Source organism: Strix uralensis, chromosome 14 (assembly GCF_047716275.1).
Source record: "Strix uralensis isolate ZFMK-TIS-50842 chromosome 14, bStrUra1, whole genome shotgun sequence".
In the NCBI taxonomy this organism is placed as follows: domain Eukaryota; kingdom Metazoa; phylum Chordata; class Aves; order Strigiformes; family Strigidae; genus Strix; species Strix uralensis.
Window position 1 is genome coordinate 17,894,960 of NC_133985.1, and position 18,383 is coordinate 17,913,342.

At 40.5% G+C, this 18,383-nt stretch overlaps 1 protein-coding gene across 5 annotated transcripts in view; it reads left to right on the forward strand.

Moving 5' to 3' along the window:
* The first annotated feature begins 280 nt into the window (after nt 1–280).
* RNF130 (ring finger protein 130) overlaps nt 281–18,383 on the forward strand; it is a 54,366-nt gene continuing 36,263 nt past the window's right edge. For 4 of the 5 annotated variants that reach the window (XM_074883280.1, XM_074883279.1, XM_074883283.1 and 1 more), the window contains exons 1-2: nt 833–1,231; nt 10,453–10,647. In XM_074883280.1, the coding sequence (XP_074739381.1) occupies nt 964–1,231; nt 10,453–10,647 (463 nt within the window). In that variant the 5' untranslated portion in view covers nt 833–963. Of the gene's footprint in view, nt 1,232–10,452; nt 10,648–18,383 lie in introns of all 5 variants that reach the window. The other variant, XM_074883282.1, reaches the window with a different exon arrangement.

Genomic DNA, 18,383 nt, shown 5'->3' on the forward strand with positions numbered 1-18,383 from the left:
GTCTTTAGATAGAATTCCTTGAAGACCTGCGGGTCACTAGAGCCACGCGCTCCCCATAGACGTCGGTAAAGCTCCAGGAGCGGAGCGCACCCCGGCGCCACCACCACCATGACCGCCCTCCTCCACACCGCCCCGCCCCGCGATGACGTCATAACCACGGGCCCGCCCCCCACTAGCCCCGCCTCCCCGCGGGTGTGGCTGTCGCCCGCAGCCCCGCCTCTCGCCCTCGTGGCGCTGGGCGGGGCGTGACGCGCCTGCGCAGTGTGCGGAGCGCCGGGCTGCAGTCGAGGCGCCGGTTGCGGAGCCGGCGGTTGAAGGCGAGGGGGGCCCCGCTGTCCCTGGGACGCAGCGGAGCATGGAGCGGCGGCCACCGGCTGCGGCCGCCGGGCTGGGCAGCGGGGTGCGCCGCCCGCCGCACTAAGGCGGCGGCGAGCCCCGGGGTGAAGGGAGGCAGCGCGCCGAGCCGAGCCTGAGGCGAGCTCCGCGGCCGTGTGTGAGCGCGACTGAGGCGGCGGCTGCTCCCGGCGGCCTCCTCGGGGCCGGCGCCGGGCTGTGCGGGGCTGTGCGGGGAGGGGGCCGCGGCGCCGCCCCCGCCTCCTCCCCTCCCCTCGCCCGGCACGGGTAGAGGCGGGCGGCCGGGGCTCCCCCCGCGGCGGCGGGCGGGCGGCATGAGCGCGGCGCCCTGAGGGGCCGGCGGAGCGGGGCGAGCCCGGAGCAGCCTCCCCCGGGGCCGCGGCCGTACGGATCGGACTCGGCTGGGACCTGCCATGACTCCCCTGGCTCCTCCCATGGCATGAGCCCGTGCTCTCCTCCCCCCTCCGCCTGCTTTCGGTCTTTCTCCGCTCCTGGGCTGTCAGATGGGATAAAACACACCCGGGCGTGTGGGGCTCGGCGCTGCCGCGAGAGAAAGTGGGGAGCGGCGGAGGCAACCGGTGACGGCCGTCGGCTCGCCAGGAGTCGAAGATGAGCTGGCGGTGGGCTCGCCAGCACCGGAACGGCGGCTCCTCCGTCCTGCTGCTGCTACTGCTGCTGCTCTGGCACTGCCGGGTCCGGCCGGCCGGTGCCGACAACGCCAGCCAGGCGTACTACACCGCCCTCATCAACGTGACGGTGCTGAGCCCCGAGCGGGGCGGCCCCACGCTGCTGAGGATCGACCGCGGCCGCTACGGGCAGGATTCCCCCAAAGTGGATGTCAAGGGCCTGCTGGTGGCTCCCGTCCCCATCAACGGAGGTAACGCGTCCTTTGCAGCCGTCGGGTGCCTCCTTTACAGGGTGGTTGGCCTTTGTCTGAGCTTTCGGACTTTCCTAGAGAGCTCTGACAAAAGAGGAGGGAGAACTTGCCCAGAGGAAAATAAAAAAAAAAAAAAAATCCATGCTCTCAGAGTTCTGGCTTTCATAACGACTCTGCAAAGCATAATGTGTTTTCCAGCATGGATCCCAGTAGGCTGGTCGTATTGAGCGATGAAAGTGTTATTTCTAAACTAATGACAGAGAGTCGGTGGCGAGAGTTAACAGTATTTGGTTACAGCGTTGCCATGAATCTCAGAACAGCTGCATCGCTATCTGGCTGTGATAGGCATCTGGATGGCTTTTGCTGCTGCATGAAATCATGATCGCTCAGTGTACGTTTCTTAAAAATGCTGTTTAAGCTGTCCGTCAAGGCTTGGAAGGACTGAAGCCATCGAGCATCTCATGGCTAGTCCAAAATGTGCTTGTTTGAGGGGTACTGAACACTGCTTTCAAATAAGTTTTTGTATTATTAATTGAAGCTGTTGTGACAGATTGCTTTCGACAAATGTTGGGGTTTATAGAGAATGCTAATTTAAACAAGTGAGAGTATTATCTTGTCTATTGCCTGAAATGAAACCAATAGCTTCAGTCATAATGGTGTGGTTTTAGTAGTATCTTATTTTGAAAACCCTTGACATTATCTAAACTGCCATCTTTAAGAAATGGACCACTTGATGGATCACAGTGGTCCCAACCTGTCTCCTGGACAGTAAACCTCTGAATAATGCATTGAGGGAAATAATGTAGTCAGTTAAAACTAGATTCCAAGTGATGAGTATTAAGAGTTTTTTAAAAGAATGAGAACGCAGAACTACTGTATTATTAAAAGCTTTTGAGAATTTACTAAATGTTAAGATCAGGAAAATACTTTGCTGCTGCGGAACAAAATGCAGCCTGCTGTAAGCTTCTGTGAACCAGACTGTGCATCAGCACGTGCTTGCCAGTTTCATTGAAGCTTGGTTTCATTAGCTTTACAAAGTATTAACTAGCATATATTAATACAACATATTTTTGGGTGGAAGGGTGAGGAAACAGGAAGTCTACTGTAAAATGATTACCATTTGTACTTCAGATCCTACCTTCACTATGCTCTGAGTCAGCTATCGTCAAATATGCTCAGTCTTCCTTTCTTCTGCTTCCTGGTATTCCGCACTTAAATGCACACACCCCAATGCCATATGAAATCAGGAGGCTGTCCTGAAAGTGTTAGGCACATTAACAGTGTTACTGCAAGTAGTATTTTTAGGGTTTTTAAAATTTTAATATATGCAAGGTATCAAAGCACTTGATTTTTTTAGTAGCTGTATTATTTGTCAAGCAAAACTTCTGATACTACTTTCTAACCTGCTTCTGTAACTTTCTCTGCTTTCTTCTGTTATGGTCTTTACTAAAGTGAGATTAAAACGTTGAGGGAGGCTGACAGCATTTTCACAGGAAGCTAATAATGAGAGAAGAGCTAAATAAAATTCTGAGCAGTCCATAAACAGCATTTTCATACCTTACTGCTAAGTATTATGATTAATAACTTCAGTGAAGAAGCACAGCAGGAATCGTGAAATTGCAGACCTCGATTTCTGCAGTTTTGACATGCTGCCATCAATAAAGCTTTGCCATCAGTTGTTGGAGAGATTCAGTTTTGTCCTTCTGTTTGTCGACAGAAGACTGCTAAAGCAAACATGCAGCAGTTGTCTTCTTTTAAAGTTCTGAATTGTTCTATGTAGGTTGTTATATAGTATACATTTTATTTTAATTTTGCTGAGGTGTGCTTCATGTGGCTTAAAAATATTTCATGCAGTAGGAAAGATTGGAATATTTAATGCTTTTAGTTAAGATGCTCTTGAACACTTAAGGGTCTTATGTTTATATTCTGCTTTTTTATATCTAGATTTGGTAAAAGATGATGCTGTCTTGCGCAGAGTAATTGCTCTAATGCCTTTTTATCAGCCTGTTAATATTGCTGTAGAACTTTCTTGCAAAATATTTTTTTCTAACAACTCTGAACGTGAGTAGCTAGTACCAGCCTCAGCTGTTAGAGCAGTAAATGCTCTACCCCGGTTCTCATGTATCATAAGAGGAAAAGGACTCTACAACTGTTAACAACTGTGTTTGAAGATACCTTGACTTTGAAACTGCTTTGATGTCAGGCATTCACCCATTCATGGGGTATCTCTTGAAATTTCCACGTGGGTGATCCATTAGCACCTTGATGGTGTTGACAGGGGCATCCATGTTTTATAGCTGAAATGTCCTTAATGTCAAGTTTTTTGAATGCTGTGTTAAGATGCTTTATTCGTTGCCTGCAGGGAAATAAATTCATTTACTAATTCAAGATTTGGGGTCAGTGATCTGCTGCTGAGGATACACCATTTGTAATAGCACAGCCTGTGATTTTAAGTGTTGTGCTCTGCAGTGTTTTTTGTTAACTTGTGTTCTTGAATATGCCCAGTATTTTATATACTACTTTTTGAAGTTGCCAGTCCCATGTGATTACCCATCCTTTAAATCTCAGTGCAGAATGAAATATTCAATCACTTCTCCTGTCTCTTTAGCAGAATTTCTTTAATTGAATTCAACCCTGTCATGTTAATACATGTATTAAAACTCTTTCCCTGTTCTTTTTATAGACCCTTGTATGAAATTGATACTGGCTTTCAAAAGCAATGTTCCCCTGGAAGTGATATGGCAGTAATTTGTGTGACCGCTTGTGAATGTGACTTCTGAAAGCATAGCTCCAGCGAGCTGTGGGTCACAGTTGGCTGCTGGATGTAAATACAGCACCTGTGTATGCGGATCTTTCCAAGCGCGTTAAATGCACAGTAGCAGCAGAGTTTCTCTTTTAATCTCTCTTCCGTTCTTACGCTTCAGGTTCCTTTTCTTTCTTCCTCTAACTTGTTAATCTTTTGTGATGACTTAAATAATTTCTTACTAGAAGAGCGTTTTAAACAGCTTCTGGATATTAATGCTTGCAGATAATCAAAAAATATTCTTGTGCATGGAAGGATGATAGCAAAATGCATCTTCACAGCCTGCTGCAGCTTTTCTGATAGTTTAGTTCAGGTTTATATCATCTTTTCAGTGAGGTTACTGAGCACTTCTCATTCAGTCTCGTCCTCAGTTATTTGTGACTTTCTGGAACCATGCATTTCAGCCCAAACATCTCACAGTAGCTGCCTAGGTACTCATGGCAGTGCCTGTACATCACCGTGTAAGTGTTCAGCCCTGTGCCACTTCAGTGACCTCTGCTTTTAAGCTTCTTTGGTATTAGGTGCCTGACATCAGTCGTGGGGCTGACCTTTACATGTCAGCTTTGACAAGCCAAGCTAGAAGCCATTGAAAACTTGGTCCTTGGTAGAAACTGCTTTGTGGCTTAGTTTCCTCAAAAATGTTCTCCATGGTGAACAGGGCTCTTCTGCAACTGATGAGCCTGGGTTATTGCATGTCATTCTGGGTTTGGACACACAGTTGAGGACTGGAAACATCAGTTCTGTGTGCTCTCTAAGTCCCTCATAGATGGTTGGACCTTGCCAGGAGGTGAGGTGCTGTGCACCTGGCTTGGGTAGCAGGGAAGTGGGTAGGGTGATGAGGACTGGAGATGGGACTGATAGGAAGTGAAGTAGCATCACACTCAAAGCCAAACTTGAAAACATTAAGACTCACTGAGCCAATAGGTCAGGAACAAGGGGGTGAGGTGGGGTATGGAAAGGGACCAGAGTCCAGAGGTCATGTTGGGAGGATGATGGTTGTGTGAAAGCTGAGCTGGAGAAAGAACCTGTAGAAAGGGGAGATCTCAGCTGATGGGGTAGTAGGGTTGTGGCTGGGCAAGGAGACTGAGAATTTGAGGAAAAATGTATGTTAGAAAGAGGTGGAAGTGGGGAAGAAACAATATTGGCACAGTGTTAGGAATGGAGGTATATCTTGGCATGGTACTGTAACTGTAGGATTCTGTAGCATCTGACACTTCATAAACATGTTGTGTGAACAAGTTTTGGCTGCAGAAGGTTTAAAATGCCGGTTTCCTGGTAACTGCAGAGCTTTAGGTAACATTCAGACAGAATCTTGTGTTCCTTTCTGGCCCAGAATCCAAAACGGTAAGCTTTAGGAAAAGGCAACAAAGCAAATACATCAGTAGAGTAGCAGAAGAAAAATCTTGTGCCATGCATCCATCTTTTACCATTGGTCTCAGTATCCAGCTTAATTAGTAGTCCTTAATTGATAACAAAAGTGAAGGTTATATATTGGAGTTTACAGCCATAATTGTAGTATACTTACTGAACTAACAAGATTAAATCTGGACTATTACAGTATTCTTCTAAGCTTCAGTGATTTTTCTTTTGTTTAACTTCTTCCCTGAAACAGGATTACGTCTTGTTCAAAGAGTTTTTTTCAGTGTTAAAGCCAGCTTTAGTCAAAGCAATTACCTGAAATAGCTCTTGAAAGTAAAATATCACTGTACATAACTCACTGACACAACTTTTTAAAAGTGGAAATTGTAAGTGGCTTGAAAAAGGACTATATTGATAGTAACACAAGTAGTAATATGTTGAAAGAAAAGATATATATAGCATGTATTGAACCCTAATGGGATAGCAAATAACTAGTACCCTTCCTTGAAATAAGAATCAATCAGTGCTGCTGTGTTGCTTCTGTGAATTTCCCAGCTTAATTGTTTTTCTGTAAATTTTATCACAGGATTATAATTAATACATTGCACAAGGCTGGCTGTTCTGCCAGTCAGGTGTGCTACATAGCACCTGCCTGGGCAGTGGCTGCTGGAGGGAGGGAAAGCTTTGGGACCCAGGCTGCATGGGACTGCATCTTCCCATGTGCTGTTTTCTTTTCCAACAAGTCTCTCCAGATCTGCTGGTGGTGTCTCTCCACCTATTATATTACAGTGATTGAAAGCCAGACTTTAAAATGATTTCTGTACATGTAGCTGAGACAGAGCAGCTCTGGCAACTGGTGCTGGCCGCAGAGTAGAGTATTAGCTAAGATGCAATCAATATCAAGATATCTGACCTTTAAAAAAAAAAAAAAAAAAAAAGGAATCAAATAGTTAATGCCCAGGGTGTGGGATCATGACACTGGCCTTTTTCTGTGAAAAGGGGACAAAGTCAATGTAGCAACCTTGGCTGAAGTGGGACGTCACAGCTGCATTCTAAGCAATTCAAGAGCAACATAAACGCACGGTATATAAGAGAAAGCAAACCCAGTTGCAGCTCAGAAGTAGGAGACAGTGCATTCAGGCAGGTGCGTACTTCTGACAAAGCCTCTGACAGTTGACCTATTAATTTCATTTTTGCTCCCACAGAATGGCTATCCCTCTCATAGAGGGAAGGCTAAAGGCCCTGGTCAAGCAATTGAAAAAGATGAGGAGGAAAGTACTGTCGTGGTGCCAACGTGAGCTCGCCAGTACTTCTGCAGTAGTTGAGGAAGCCTGATTGGATCTATTGCATTATTAACCATTTCTTTCACATGAATCCCTAAAATGCTGTCACAAACGTTAGTCCTTCAGCAGGAAGGGCTCTTGAATTTAAAAAAATGCTTAAGGAGAAACAGTTATATGTAAGTTGAGCAGTCCTGTGTCTTATGCAAGGGGGAACTGAAGCTCTCCTAAAGTTGAAAACAAATGTGCAGCCTAATGGTAGATACTTAAATCGCAGCTGATCCTTCTGTAAAGAGGAAGGTAGGAAGGGAGATATTTAGAACGATATTGTACATAGCTCTTTAACCCAGCAGGCTGCCACTTCTACCAGAAAATTGTTTTTTTGCCAACATATCCATGGTGCATAGGTAGACATGGAGAAAGGAAAGGTGGAGTAAATAACTTGTCGTTCAAGTAAGCCAGAAGAGTAGCACACCTGTAGCAAAACACGTATATGGCTTTCTGTATGCTTATATCTTCTGAAATGATGAAATTACATGAGTGACTTCTGATCGTATCTCTTTATGTGTAAGTGATTTGTTTTAGAATAACTTTAATTAAATGTGAAGTTGCTTTTCATTCTGGCGTGGACATCATCCAGGTAATATTTGCAAGCCCTAGTCTTTTAGATCCTAATTGCACAACGGAGCATAGATGGCATGATAATGGAGAGCTATCAATGATGATTCTTGCTGATGCTGTTTATCTGTGTCCCTTACAATGCCAACTGATGTGCTTGGCACGTTAGGTGTACAGCAGATGTTTTATTTTAGCCAGCTTGTTAGAAAGGTGACTGTGATTATAAGACTTCCACTCTTTTCAGAGTATATTAAGTCTGTTGAAAAGATCAGCAGAAAAACTCAGACTTTCCCATATTGTTCCTGAATTTTGTTTAGTTAAAAGTGAAAAGATTACTTAACATTTTTGTAGTGTAATAGGATGCTAATGTAAAGAAAAGTGGGTTGTGACTTTTCATTAAATCTAAAGTGACTTGCAGTTACTCTGTTCAGGTTTATCTAAACCAACCAGATTTTCCTTAATGTTTTTCTATTACTTAAATAGTGCTAAAATAATATTGTCAGCTGTTAAATTTTCATCAGGACATACTGAATCCACCTGGTCAGGAATAACGTGCTGTATGCGTTTGAGTGGTGTTTGTTGGTCTATATCTGGAAAGCTTTTATCTCTTAATATCTTATTTCCTAATCCTGTTGCTCTATCCAGTAACATTTCATAGCTCTGTCCACAGCTGAGAGGGACTTTGATCTCAGCCATGGTAGAAAATTTTGTACTACTTTTCCCACAGATGAGGTTTCTGTTATCTCTTACTACTTTCTCTGTCAGTTTTTAAGCTAAAAATTTCAAGCCATACAAATTCAAAGGTGCCTACATAAATTTTTGTAAAACTGAACTATATAACAGACTTCTGAGAGTGCTGCCTCCCTTTTCAAGGTGCCTTTTGCCTTTATTGCTTTTGTTTTTCATTCTAATAGCCCATTAACTTATTTTTGTGTCCTTTTTTGTTTTCACTTGGTATTTTAGTTTTGAGCATGATTGTACTGAAGCAAACTGTACATAATCTGCTCTTCATCCATCCCATATTATTTTAAGTAAACTTATGTTGGCCATAGTGTCTACTTTCAGAGTTCTTTTTGGCAGTTTGAGGAGATTCTGTGGAATTATGGCCATGGTGTTTTCTAAAGGATGTATCACACCTGAGATTCTTGAATATGATTTCACTGGAGAAGGATGGGATTTTTAGCTTTCAGGTCTTGAGAAACTTCCTATCATAGTCTGCTAGTGCTTTTCCCCTCCCGCATTTTTAAGTGTAAAACAAACAAGGGGGGAGGTGTGCTTTTGTCTTAACAGAGGACATGGAGGTGGGTTGCACACGTGCCATATTATGGTTCTATCACGTTTTCAAAAAGGAGTATAATTCCTCTTAAAAAAATGTACTGTTCTCTTAAATTTAGGACTACAAAGACAAGCTACAAAAGTGCAGTTGATGTGAAAGTGCATTCCTGTGATCATTGCTGTTCATGACAGCCGGCACCGGTGCTCCAAAACATGTGTGGATCAGTGCTAGCAAGCAATTTCCAAAGGGATTTGAGTAATAATGTTAGGGTAATGGAGGAAAATGCTCTATAAAATTCAGCTTTGGGCATCTATATTTCATATTTTCCCGGATCCCTGTATAAAACAAAAGCACAAATACAAAAATACAGTAAATAGGCCTACATGTCTGAAATGTCTTAATACAACCTTGAAAAACAATTGTGAAAAGGATGTGCTTATATCTGGCTCCCCACCCTTCTTCCAGGGGAACAGGGAGAGGCATTTCTTGTCCAAATTAAAGAGATGCAACAACTTCCTGTAAGACTGCCACAATATAGATTCATCTGCACTAGTTTTCTTTAGGCAAGCAAAAGATTTTCTTTCTTGTTTCAGAAAAGATCCTTTAGCTATTTGAATGTCCTTTGTTAGAGGTTTTAACCTGAGCTATGTTAAGCCCAGACTGCTTAAAAACATCTTTTGTTTTGTTTCCAGCTGATGTTAAACTGGATATTTTTTGTGGTAGACCTTGTGCTGAAATCCCATAGTCTGTGCTGAAAAACTCCCTGCTTTAAAAGCAGAGTTTTATGGGACACTTCATTTCAATTGCTCTTATGAACTGTAATGTTGTCAGAGCTATTATGCAAATAAATTGTTTGTTCATGTCTTGAAGAATCGCTGTTTATCCTAACTATTTTTAGTAGCCAAAGATTCTTATACTCTTGGCATTTGAAAGGGTAAATATATTTGTATTGTAAGTTGCTGTTGGCTCTACATTTCTAAAATCCTTTAATGATATGACCAATGTATCAGACTAAAACTCTGTTTCCAGTTGTGTAAACAGAAATGTCTTTCATCCATTTCAGCCGCTGTACTGTGAAGTTATCTTCTGCGTTGCATTTTGTGCCTTTTGTACAAAGCTCTGTGTGGGTTTGGGCTGTTCCAGGATACATTACGGCATCAGAAAGGACAAAAGAGCTTTTGCGTACTGTTGAATTCAGACACCTGGCATTTGCCATTTCTGTTACTCTTCGTTTATACTATCAATACCTGTTTAGCTGACAACTTGAGTGTCATGTTTGCAAAACCATTTGTTTTTCTATGAATTTGAATGCACTTCCTTGTAGACAAAATGTACATACATAAAAAGCTGATGGGGTTTTACAAGATCAGCTTTTAATATTGTCCTTTTTTGCAGTAGCCTGCATGTGGCAGATAACTTTGAAATCTCTTTTTCACAACCTCCTTTGTTCAGTTATACTTCCCACTGCAGTGATATTTATGACTGTATTAGAAAGGAAGAAAAAGTTATACTCCCCAGAATGGTTGATAAACAGCTGTTTTGTAAATGCCTATAAGCATATGAACCATATTCCAGTGTTTTTCAGCCTCTAGGCAGGTATTGATTCAAATGTGAATTCATTGTTCTAGCTGCACTAGAGTTAAAAATAGCTTGTGTTAGTGAGCCTGATTCTTGGATGTATAGTCACAGCTTTCAGTGTGCAAGACTTGGGGTTTTTTTAGACTTTTTTTCATAAGAATGCAGTTAGCTTTAGGCTTTATTAACAAGAGGATAGTGGCTTCTTAGTGCATAACAGCTAAGTAATTCAGCAAAACTTGGAGTTAGATTTTTTTTTTTCCCCTGTTTGAACAAATTGCCATCTGTGTAAATGTATTTCCCATTCCAGTTGCAGATCGCCTGGGCTGTGACCCTCGAACACGTTTCCAAGTTCCACCAAACACCAAGCAGTGGATTGCTTTACTACAGCGAGGAAACTGTACATTTAGAGAGAAAATACTGCGAGCAGCTTCACATAATGCCACAGCTGTGGTCATTTACAACAATATATCCAGTGAAGAACCTGTCACAATGACTCATCAAGGTAAATAAAATGTAATCTCTTTCACTATAATTCTTTTTTGTCCAAGTACTCTTTTACCATATAAACTATTGCTAAAGAGCTCTTGGCAGTGCACGGATGCTATTTGAAACAGCCCGTTCTCTAATGATGTTTACAGGTATGTAATAGAGTGAAATAAGCCAATCATTCTGAAAAGTTATTTTCCTTTAGCATACATTTTATGCAACGAGGAACACTTTTCTCTGCAGTGGGAATATCAGTGTTTTGGAGTGACAAAATCTGCAAGATTTTAGGAGCAATCTGTTTCAAACCTTTCTGAAGAAGAAAAGCTAATGTGTAATGGAAAGTCTAGAATTTTACAAAGCATCTGTACCCGAGGAATTTTTATAGTAGCATGTCTTGAGCTGGCTGTTATGGTGGGGACTTTCAGATGTTAACAGGATCTGAGTTTGCATGCTTTTTTTAATGACGGTTTACAGAGGGTTCTCTTTCTACAATGTGTCAGAGTGCCATACCATTCCATGAGTAATCAACAAAACTCTAGTGATTCGGAGAGCAGTTGCATCTGTAATTTGTCTAGAATAATGCTGAAAATCTGGATTTCTACAGATTTCTACTTTTAGGGCTGTGTAACATTTTGCTGTTACTAGTGAGTTAGTTTAGTCTGTGGGAGCCTCATATGTAAACATTTTCCTTGGTTAAAAATTATTTTCACAATTCTGATGACTACATTTTTTGTTTTCCCAGAAGATTTTCTCAATTTGGAATTACTTAGCTTAATCAGAAAAGGCCTATTTCTATATTTGATGGCTGTACTGCTGGCTGACTTCTTTTTTTTTTTTTTTTTTTTCCCCTAGAACATTTTCAGTCCTTTTTCTTTTAGGCATAGGGGGTTGCTTGGAAACTGGAATTTCCTAATTATTGCTCTGCATATTGTCACACAATTAGAATTGAATTCTTTTACTAAAGAAGTGCTATGGTTGCTTCTTTCTCTCTTTTTTTTTTTACGAAGGAAATGTCTTGTGGCTTCTGGTTTAATGAGGTTTGACCTTCCCAATTCTGTATACCACAGGAATTTTCCAGGGAGATTTTGACCTCTGTGTTGCAATTCAAAGCCTGTTGACAATCTGTTTTTATCTTAGGTACCTTCCTTAGACATTTTTGCAAGTAATCTGCAGGCAAAAAGTCCCATATTCTAGTGAAACACTTTTTGCCACCTCCCTTTTGTGGTTTTTGCCACTTCTCTCTTTGCTGATGTAAACCTTCCTAAACCTTCAGCTTTGGTCTTTCTTTGAAATACCAATATTGAAATACCAATAACAATACAGCTGTAGTGTTGTTTGCTCTATTACATGTTAAATCATGTAATGGGTTTGATTATAACTTTAATACTTTCTTGTAATGCTGTTAGATTTGGCAGCTGCTTTCATAGCAATGGGATGGTGTCTGTTTTTTATTAGGAAATCCTAGTTCACTCAGTGTTTCAGCTCTGAAGGTGAGTGTGTTTGCCTTTGAAATAGTATCAGTAGGTCCAGTGGTTCTGGTAGGTTGAAATAATGTCTCAAATTGTGAAACATGAGAGCTGCCGTGGGTAAAATGGTGCCTTGTAAGCTAGCCAGGCAACTGTTGGGATACTTGATATTTAGCATGGTGACTTCCAAATATTTACTCTTACTCATGGCAAGCTTTAAAAAAATGTAATTACTGGAGATGATGCATATTTTATCTTTGAGTGTTTGAGATACTGTTTTTTAGCTGCATGTACTCAGTCCCTGGTATACTGGAATCTCTGTCACTGACTTGGGCTGTAGGCGCTAACTCAATATTGGGCTTGAAGTGTTCAAACTATGCGACAGACTAAAAGTAATTATCTAGAACTGAAGTACCACCTTAGCACCACACTATAATGAAGAGGAATGTCGCTCCACAGCTTTTGTTTTGATTGCGTTACGGTCATGTAAGGGATCTCCTTAGCAATCTGCACTTTGCAGAGCTTCCTATAAATAACTTCCTGTTTGCTTGATGTAGGAACTGCAAATGTGTGTAACCAAGATGTAGACTAGTCCTTTGGTGTTAGCCTCAGCACAGGGAGGGTTTGGAATCCAGCATTCCCCTCAGAATTATTCCAAGTGGGATATAGATTCATGAACCTATGCTTGCGTGATGAGCCTATTCAAACACGTTGTGTATAAAGCAGCCTTACACACATTCAAGGCACTCTCTGGTCTTCCTTTTTCTGCCTTTTCAACCAGTTCACGGCTCACATGCTTTAGGTGGTGAACAACCACATCATCCACTACTTAAATATTGCGGTGTGCTACATCTCTTTTCTTTAGTATTTTCTGTCCCTAAAGGTCAGGAGGAGTTGACCCTGTATATTTGATAGCTGTTCTGCTGCTGATTCAGTTAAATATGTGTTAAATTGAGTTGATATAAAGTGAAAATGAAGGTGAGCCACCAAGTTGGTTCTTCTTCCATATGATGTCTAGCGCTGTGCAGTATTCCTCTTTTGAAAATGTGTTCTTCACAAGACAATTTTGCAACTGTATTATGATCAGGTTCATGCCTCTAAGTTTTCTTTCCATAGACAGGTGAAAATAGATGTATCATTTTTATATCACTGTAACATAATTTTTATACTGCTGTGTACCAAGCCTTAGGAATATTCTGCCTTCCTGGTGAAGCGGAGAGGAAAGCAGCAACTGCTGATAATGCACTCTGTGAACTGAATGCTTTCCTACTTTGATATTTGCATGAATTCCAGTCACCCACTTAGGCAATGTCTATGCTAAAAAGAAGTAAAATATATGGATTTATGTATATTGCCCACCTGAAGAGAGGTGATTCTGTATGAAGAGAGCACAGTAAGCAGTTCTCACCTATTGGATTAATATTTTATCCAAGTTATTATATGCTTGAACACACATTTGAAAATTTTAATCTTAATGGAAATTTGTTCATACTCAACACGTTACTTAGCAGAATATAAATTCTTTCTGGTGGCTAGATAACAACTGTCACTTTTGAATCAGTCTATCATAACAATGTCAAATGAACAGTTTCTATTGCTAATATCAGAATTTGCTTTTTCTTGTGTGATAGTCCACTAAGTGTCTGCCCCTTCGACTTCAAGTAAGTTTTAAAGTAGGTATCAACCTTAAGGAGTTGGTGAAGTTTTTTTTTTTTTAAAATTCTGTTAATGTTATTGGCAACATTATTTTCTTTTCTCTGTGTATATCCTTATATGTATTACTGTGTGCATGTAAAATAAACTTATTTTACACATTTTTATAGGTGTCCTCTATCAAAGTAAGTGAAGGACATCTTTCCTAGCATAGATTATGTTAAACTATGATTTCACTGGCAGGAAGGCAGTTTTATGAGTGGTTTTGCTTGCTACTTCTCTTGAAGCAGAACAAAGATTGTCTAATGTAAAAAAGAGCCTGAGTGGTAGAGAAAATATCTGGTAGCTGTCTCCTTTATAATCAATTATGGAATAGGAAGGAAATGCAGGCAAAATAGCATTTTAATTCTTTTTTTGTTTGTGTGTGGTGGAGACGGTTCTGTCAAGTACAAAAGAGTTAAATTTGATACTGAACTTCTTTATTAAAATCTAGACCTTCATTTGGATTTATAGAAAAAAGTATAAGCCAAGGAAGGCTCTGAAGTTAAAATTTCATACTCAATTTATGGAACAAATATAGACACAAAAAGATAAATATAGAAGTTGTTGCTGGATTCCAATAACTATTGTTTATCAGTGCTGAAGAAATTTCCTGAAGTATTTAAACAACTTCTAATATAATACCTTTGTCAGAGACGATTTATCTGATACAGGTAAATCTTGTAAAGTCTTTAGAACAAGCTGCAGGCATCTCATCAGGATCAATCTTCACTGCACTTCTAAAGAAATGATGCATTCATTTTCTGCAAGAATGTTTCTGTTCTGTGATGTGCACAGAAGGCGATGTTCTCCTGCTGTAGTACTGCCGGAGAGCTGCCCAACACTGGCTCCCAGAAACGGTTTCCTTTCAAGGGGAGGATTTCTGGCCCTGTATTCACCTAAAAAGCACACTAGCACAGGAAGCGAGGTCTGTGCTTCCTTTGAACTGTGATAAAACTGAATGTATTTTATGTGGATTATTTTAGGTCACTGGGTCAGAGGCAGGAAGGACAGGAAGTAATTTGGAGTTGTTGCCATCTAATGGCTATTCCATGGTCTTGCCCTCGTTCTGAGTGGGCAGGGTAGACTGCAGAGATCCGGCAGTCGAGATGCTGCTCTCCTCTGTTGTGGCACTCTCGTTGCGTGCCGCACATCTTTTCCGCTGCTGCTTGCCTTTTTCTCACAAATGTCTCTTCACGTAACTGTAAACTGAACTGATGTGTGAAAGCTGTGGCAGGGTGCATTGCAGATTATTTTGCACAGATATGCGCTGACGACTATTTCAGCCCTGTACCAAATCCACTGCAAAACTTTCCCTGGGTTAGAGACCTACTTTTAATCTACAGCTCAACATGCATTTTATTGTATATTACCATATTATTATAATTTTTATTATTATTAATTTACCCTAGAGAGATGGGTCAGTAAAGTTGAAGCTTTAAAAAAGGCAAAACAATAGTCTAACCATAGCTTGCATATCTTTGATAATTTTATACTGTTTATTGTTTATATTTGCTAACTGAAACTGTGGGGCGCAAGTGTCAACACTATTATAGTTAATCCTTTTTCCCCACTGCATTTCTTTGGATGTGTATCCATCAGGAAAATCTGTCACACAGTAGATGGAGGTGTCTGACACTTAACGAGACGTGGAGAGGAGTGTTTGAAGCACAGATTTTGGACCATAAGGAAGCACTAGTCTCTTCAAGACAAGCCAGGGAAACCCCTTTACAAAGCTAACATAGCCTCAGTGCGTTGCAGAACTTCTTACCAGTGTTTCTGTGTGGTATATGCTGCTGTTTCAGTTGTGGATGAGGCAGTTAGGCTTATTTTTTCTTAGCCAACTGAAAGGGTAATTAGTTCTGTGACTGTGAAAAGGCCCATGGGACTATTAGTGACTGTTAAGTAATTACATTCTTTTTCTTATCCAAAGTCTGAGCTCCAGCAGCAAAGTAATTCCCAAAATCTATGGATTTGGTGGAATCAAATTTATTATATTAATCTGTGAATATTCTAGTAATGAAGCTCTAAAAATATTTGGTAGTGTCTGTTGGTAAGGCTCTTGCCATTGCTTTGCTGAATTTGTTTCGCATGACTGTCCAGATTGATGGATCTGTATGGAAGTTGTCTGTAGATAGAAGAAAATACATGAGCATGACAGATTGCCCTTCTTAAAAATCCCTGGGTTTTTTTACCTTCAGCTTCTATTAGAGGGAATACAAACTGCTATCCAGAAATAGCAAAATGGAAGCCACCTGCTAGCACCTGGTCATACTACAGAATGCAAGGTTATGGATACTTTTAGTTATCAAAATCCAAGTGTGTCTTAAACTGATGAATGAACCAGTAAGATCTACATTATATTAATATTATTTATTAATCAAGAATGTGACACTAATGTGCTTGGATGTTAAATCCAGATCTAACGGGTTTTGGACATTGTTCAGAAGTATACTTGATGAAAGGTTGCTTTCAAATAAGCAGAAATATCTTCTGAAGATAGAAAGACTTAGTATTTCAGAAATATGTGAAATTGTGATGTAAGGAGCCCTTTCTCAGTAGCGTGTCCTGTGTTGGGGTTACACCATGTCCCTAGTTAAAACTTAATGTGACACTTCTGCTTTTTATTAATTTGCATTTGTTCAAGGTTTGAATATAAAATTTGGTCTACTTTGTTAGCATACTAATACCTTAACAATAAAAGAATTCATTAAATAGGACTGTGAATGCAGTTTACTCTTCATAATACATGGTTAAATGCTTTGTAAAACTATGTGAATGTGCACAGATTGTGGAAAGGGGATGATAAAATAATAAATTCCTTTGTACCACGTTTCTTTATTCTTCTGGCATTATTTAAGTGGAATGTCCATTTCCTTTTCAAAAAAATTGTAGTGCAAGTAGATGCGAAGAAGCATTGCTAAAAGAGAAAAAAGTTTTGTGAAATGTCTTTAAAATCATTGCAACATCTGTCTGCTTTTCCCTTATCTAGGCTTGGTTTTCCCTAGTGTAAAGAACCCAAAAGGTCACATGCATTAAAAAATACATATAAATGTAATTCCCAGAAGATAAAAGTCCTTCTACAGAAAGGGAATATGTGATATAAGTAAAATGATCAAGGCAATCAAAAGTGGGGGAACCCACAAACCCAGTGTCCTTACCATTTTAAGTGATCTCTGCTGCAGTTCTGGTTCCAGAGGTGTATAAATTTTCCCTCTGGGTGCTCCCCACTTTTCAGCCCAACCGTGAATCTGTCCTCCTGATGCCTATCAGAAGTGTTGAAATAGCATATTTTTGCTTTCAAAAATCAAAACGGGGCAGAAATTCAGGAACCTGTGGGACACTTAGAGGAGAGGTGGGTGCATCTTCTAGCTTAATAGAAGGCTCTTAATTTTTCTAACAGTGCTTAGTGTCATATGACTTATGATAGAAGATGAAAAGGAGCTCTCTGGGTGAGGTTGGTGGAGAGGAAATGATCTGCAGTGAAGCCAAAGCCTGACACCCCTGTCCTACATACTGGTATTGTATTGTATCTTTGAGAGATTCTAGGTGTTGGTTTTCTTGAGTGGGGTACAGTGGGTGTGGCAGAAACAGCTGGACCTTGTCAAGCTTGAGGACATCCAGCAGCTCCACCATCTCACATGTATCAGCATGATTTGGACTTGTGAATGAAGCAGGAGGATTGAGCTCTGACTACCTGTTTTGATCTTACGCAGATTTCTACTTAAGAAACATCTCCCTGAGAAATGAGCAATTGGGTTATGAAATAATGTGTCAGCAATTGTAATCCAAATATGGCCCAACAGTTTCCTCAACTGATTTTGCTATTTAGTTGCTCTTTTAGGAACTCTCGGTCATAGTAGATTATAAAACTGATCGAAAATATGGCAAGAACATTATACAGAGGCATTGTTTCTGGTTAATGAAGGCAGGCATTGGAAAGATCACTTCTGCTTATAGGATTATTATTTATCATGTATGGACTTAATGTGTTACAGACTAGCACAACAAGAATCTGATTAGGCTTTAATATTTATTTTGAATTGTCACGCCCATCTTTGGAAAGCTACTCTTGCTGTTTCTGGTTTTCTAATCATATGCCTCAATCATATGCCTGCTTTTCTTCAAGGAGCAGAACTTTATGAACATCTATCACATGTCTGTTAGCAGTACAGTAATGCGTGGTACATTGCAAAATACTAAAATGTATGTAGTCATATTTAGAGGGCATAGTGCAGTGCTCTTTCTTAGCCTGGAAAAGTAAAATCTTTTGAAGCTCTTTTTGCTGTAGAGTTTCGAGTGTTCTTCAGGCATAAATTGACTGTATTTTGGTTGTAATTCATAGAAGCCTGTTCCTTACTAAACTTGAATATCTACTTCTTTGTCCTCTTAAGTAGACAGTGAGAATTCGAGTTTTAACCTCAGAAGATTTCCTTTTTTTTTTTTTTCCAGGTTCTTTTGCGTAGGTTTGTGTAGCAGAGAGACTCGTGATTTTTGCAAATATCTGCTCAGTGTTTTGGGATAGCTAATGGTTCCACTGGTTATATTTAACTGATTCATCCCGTGACAGCCTAGCTTTTAGGTAACAGTTTCA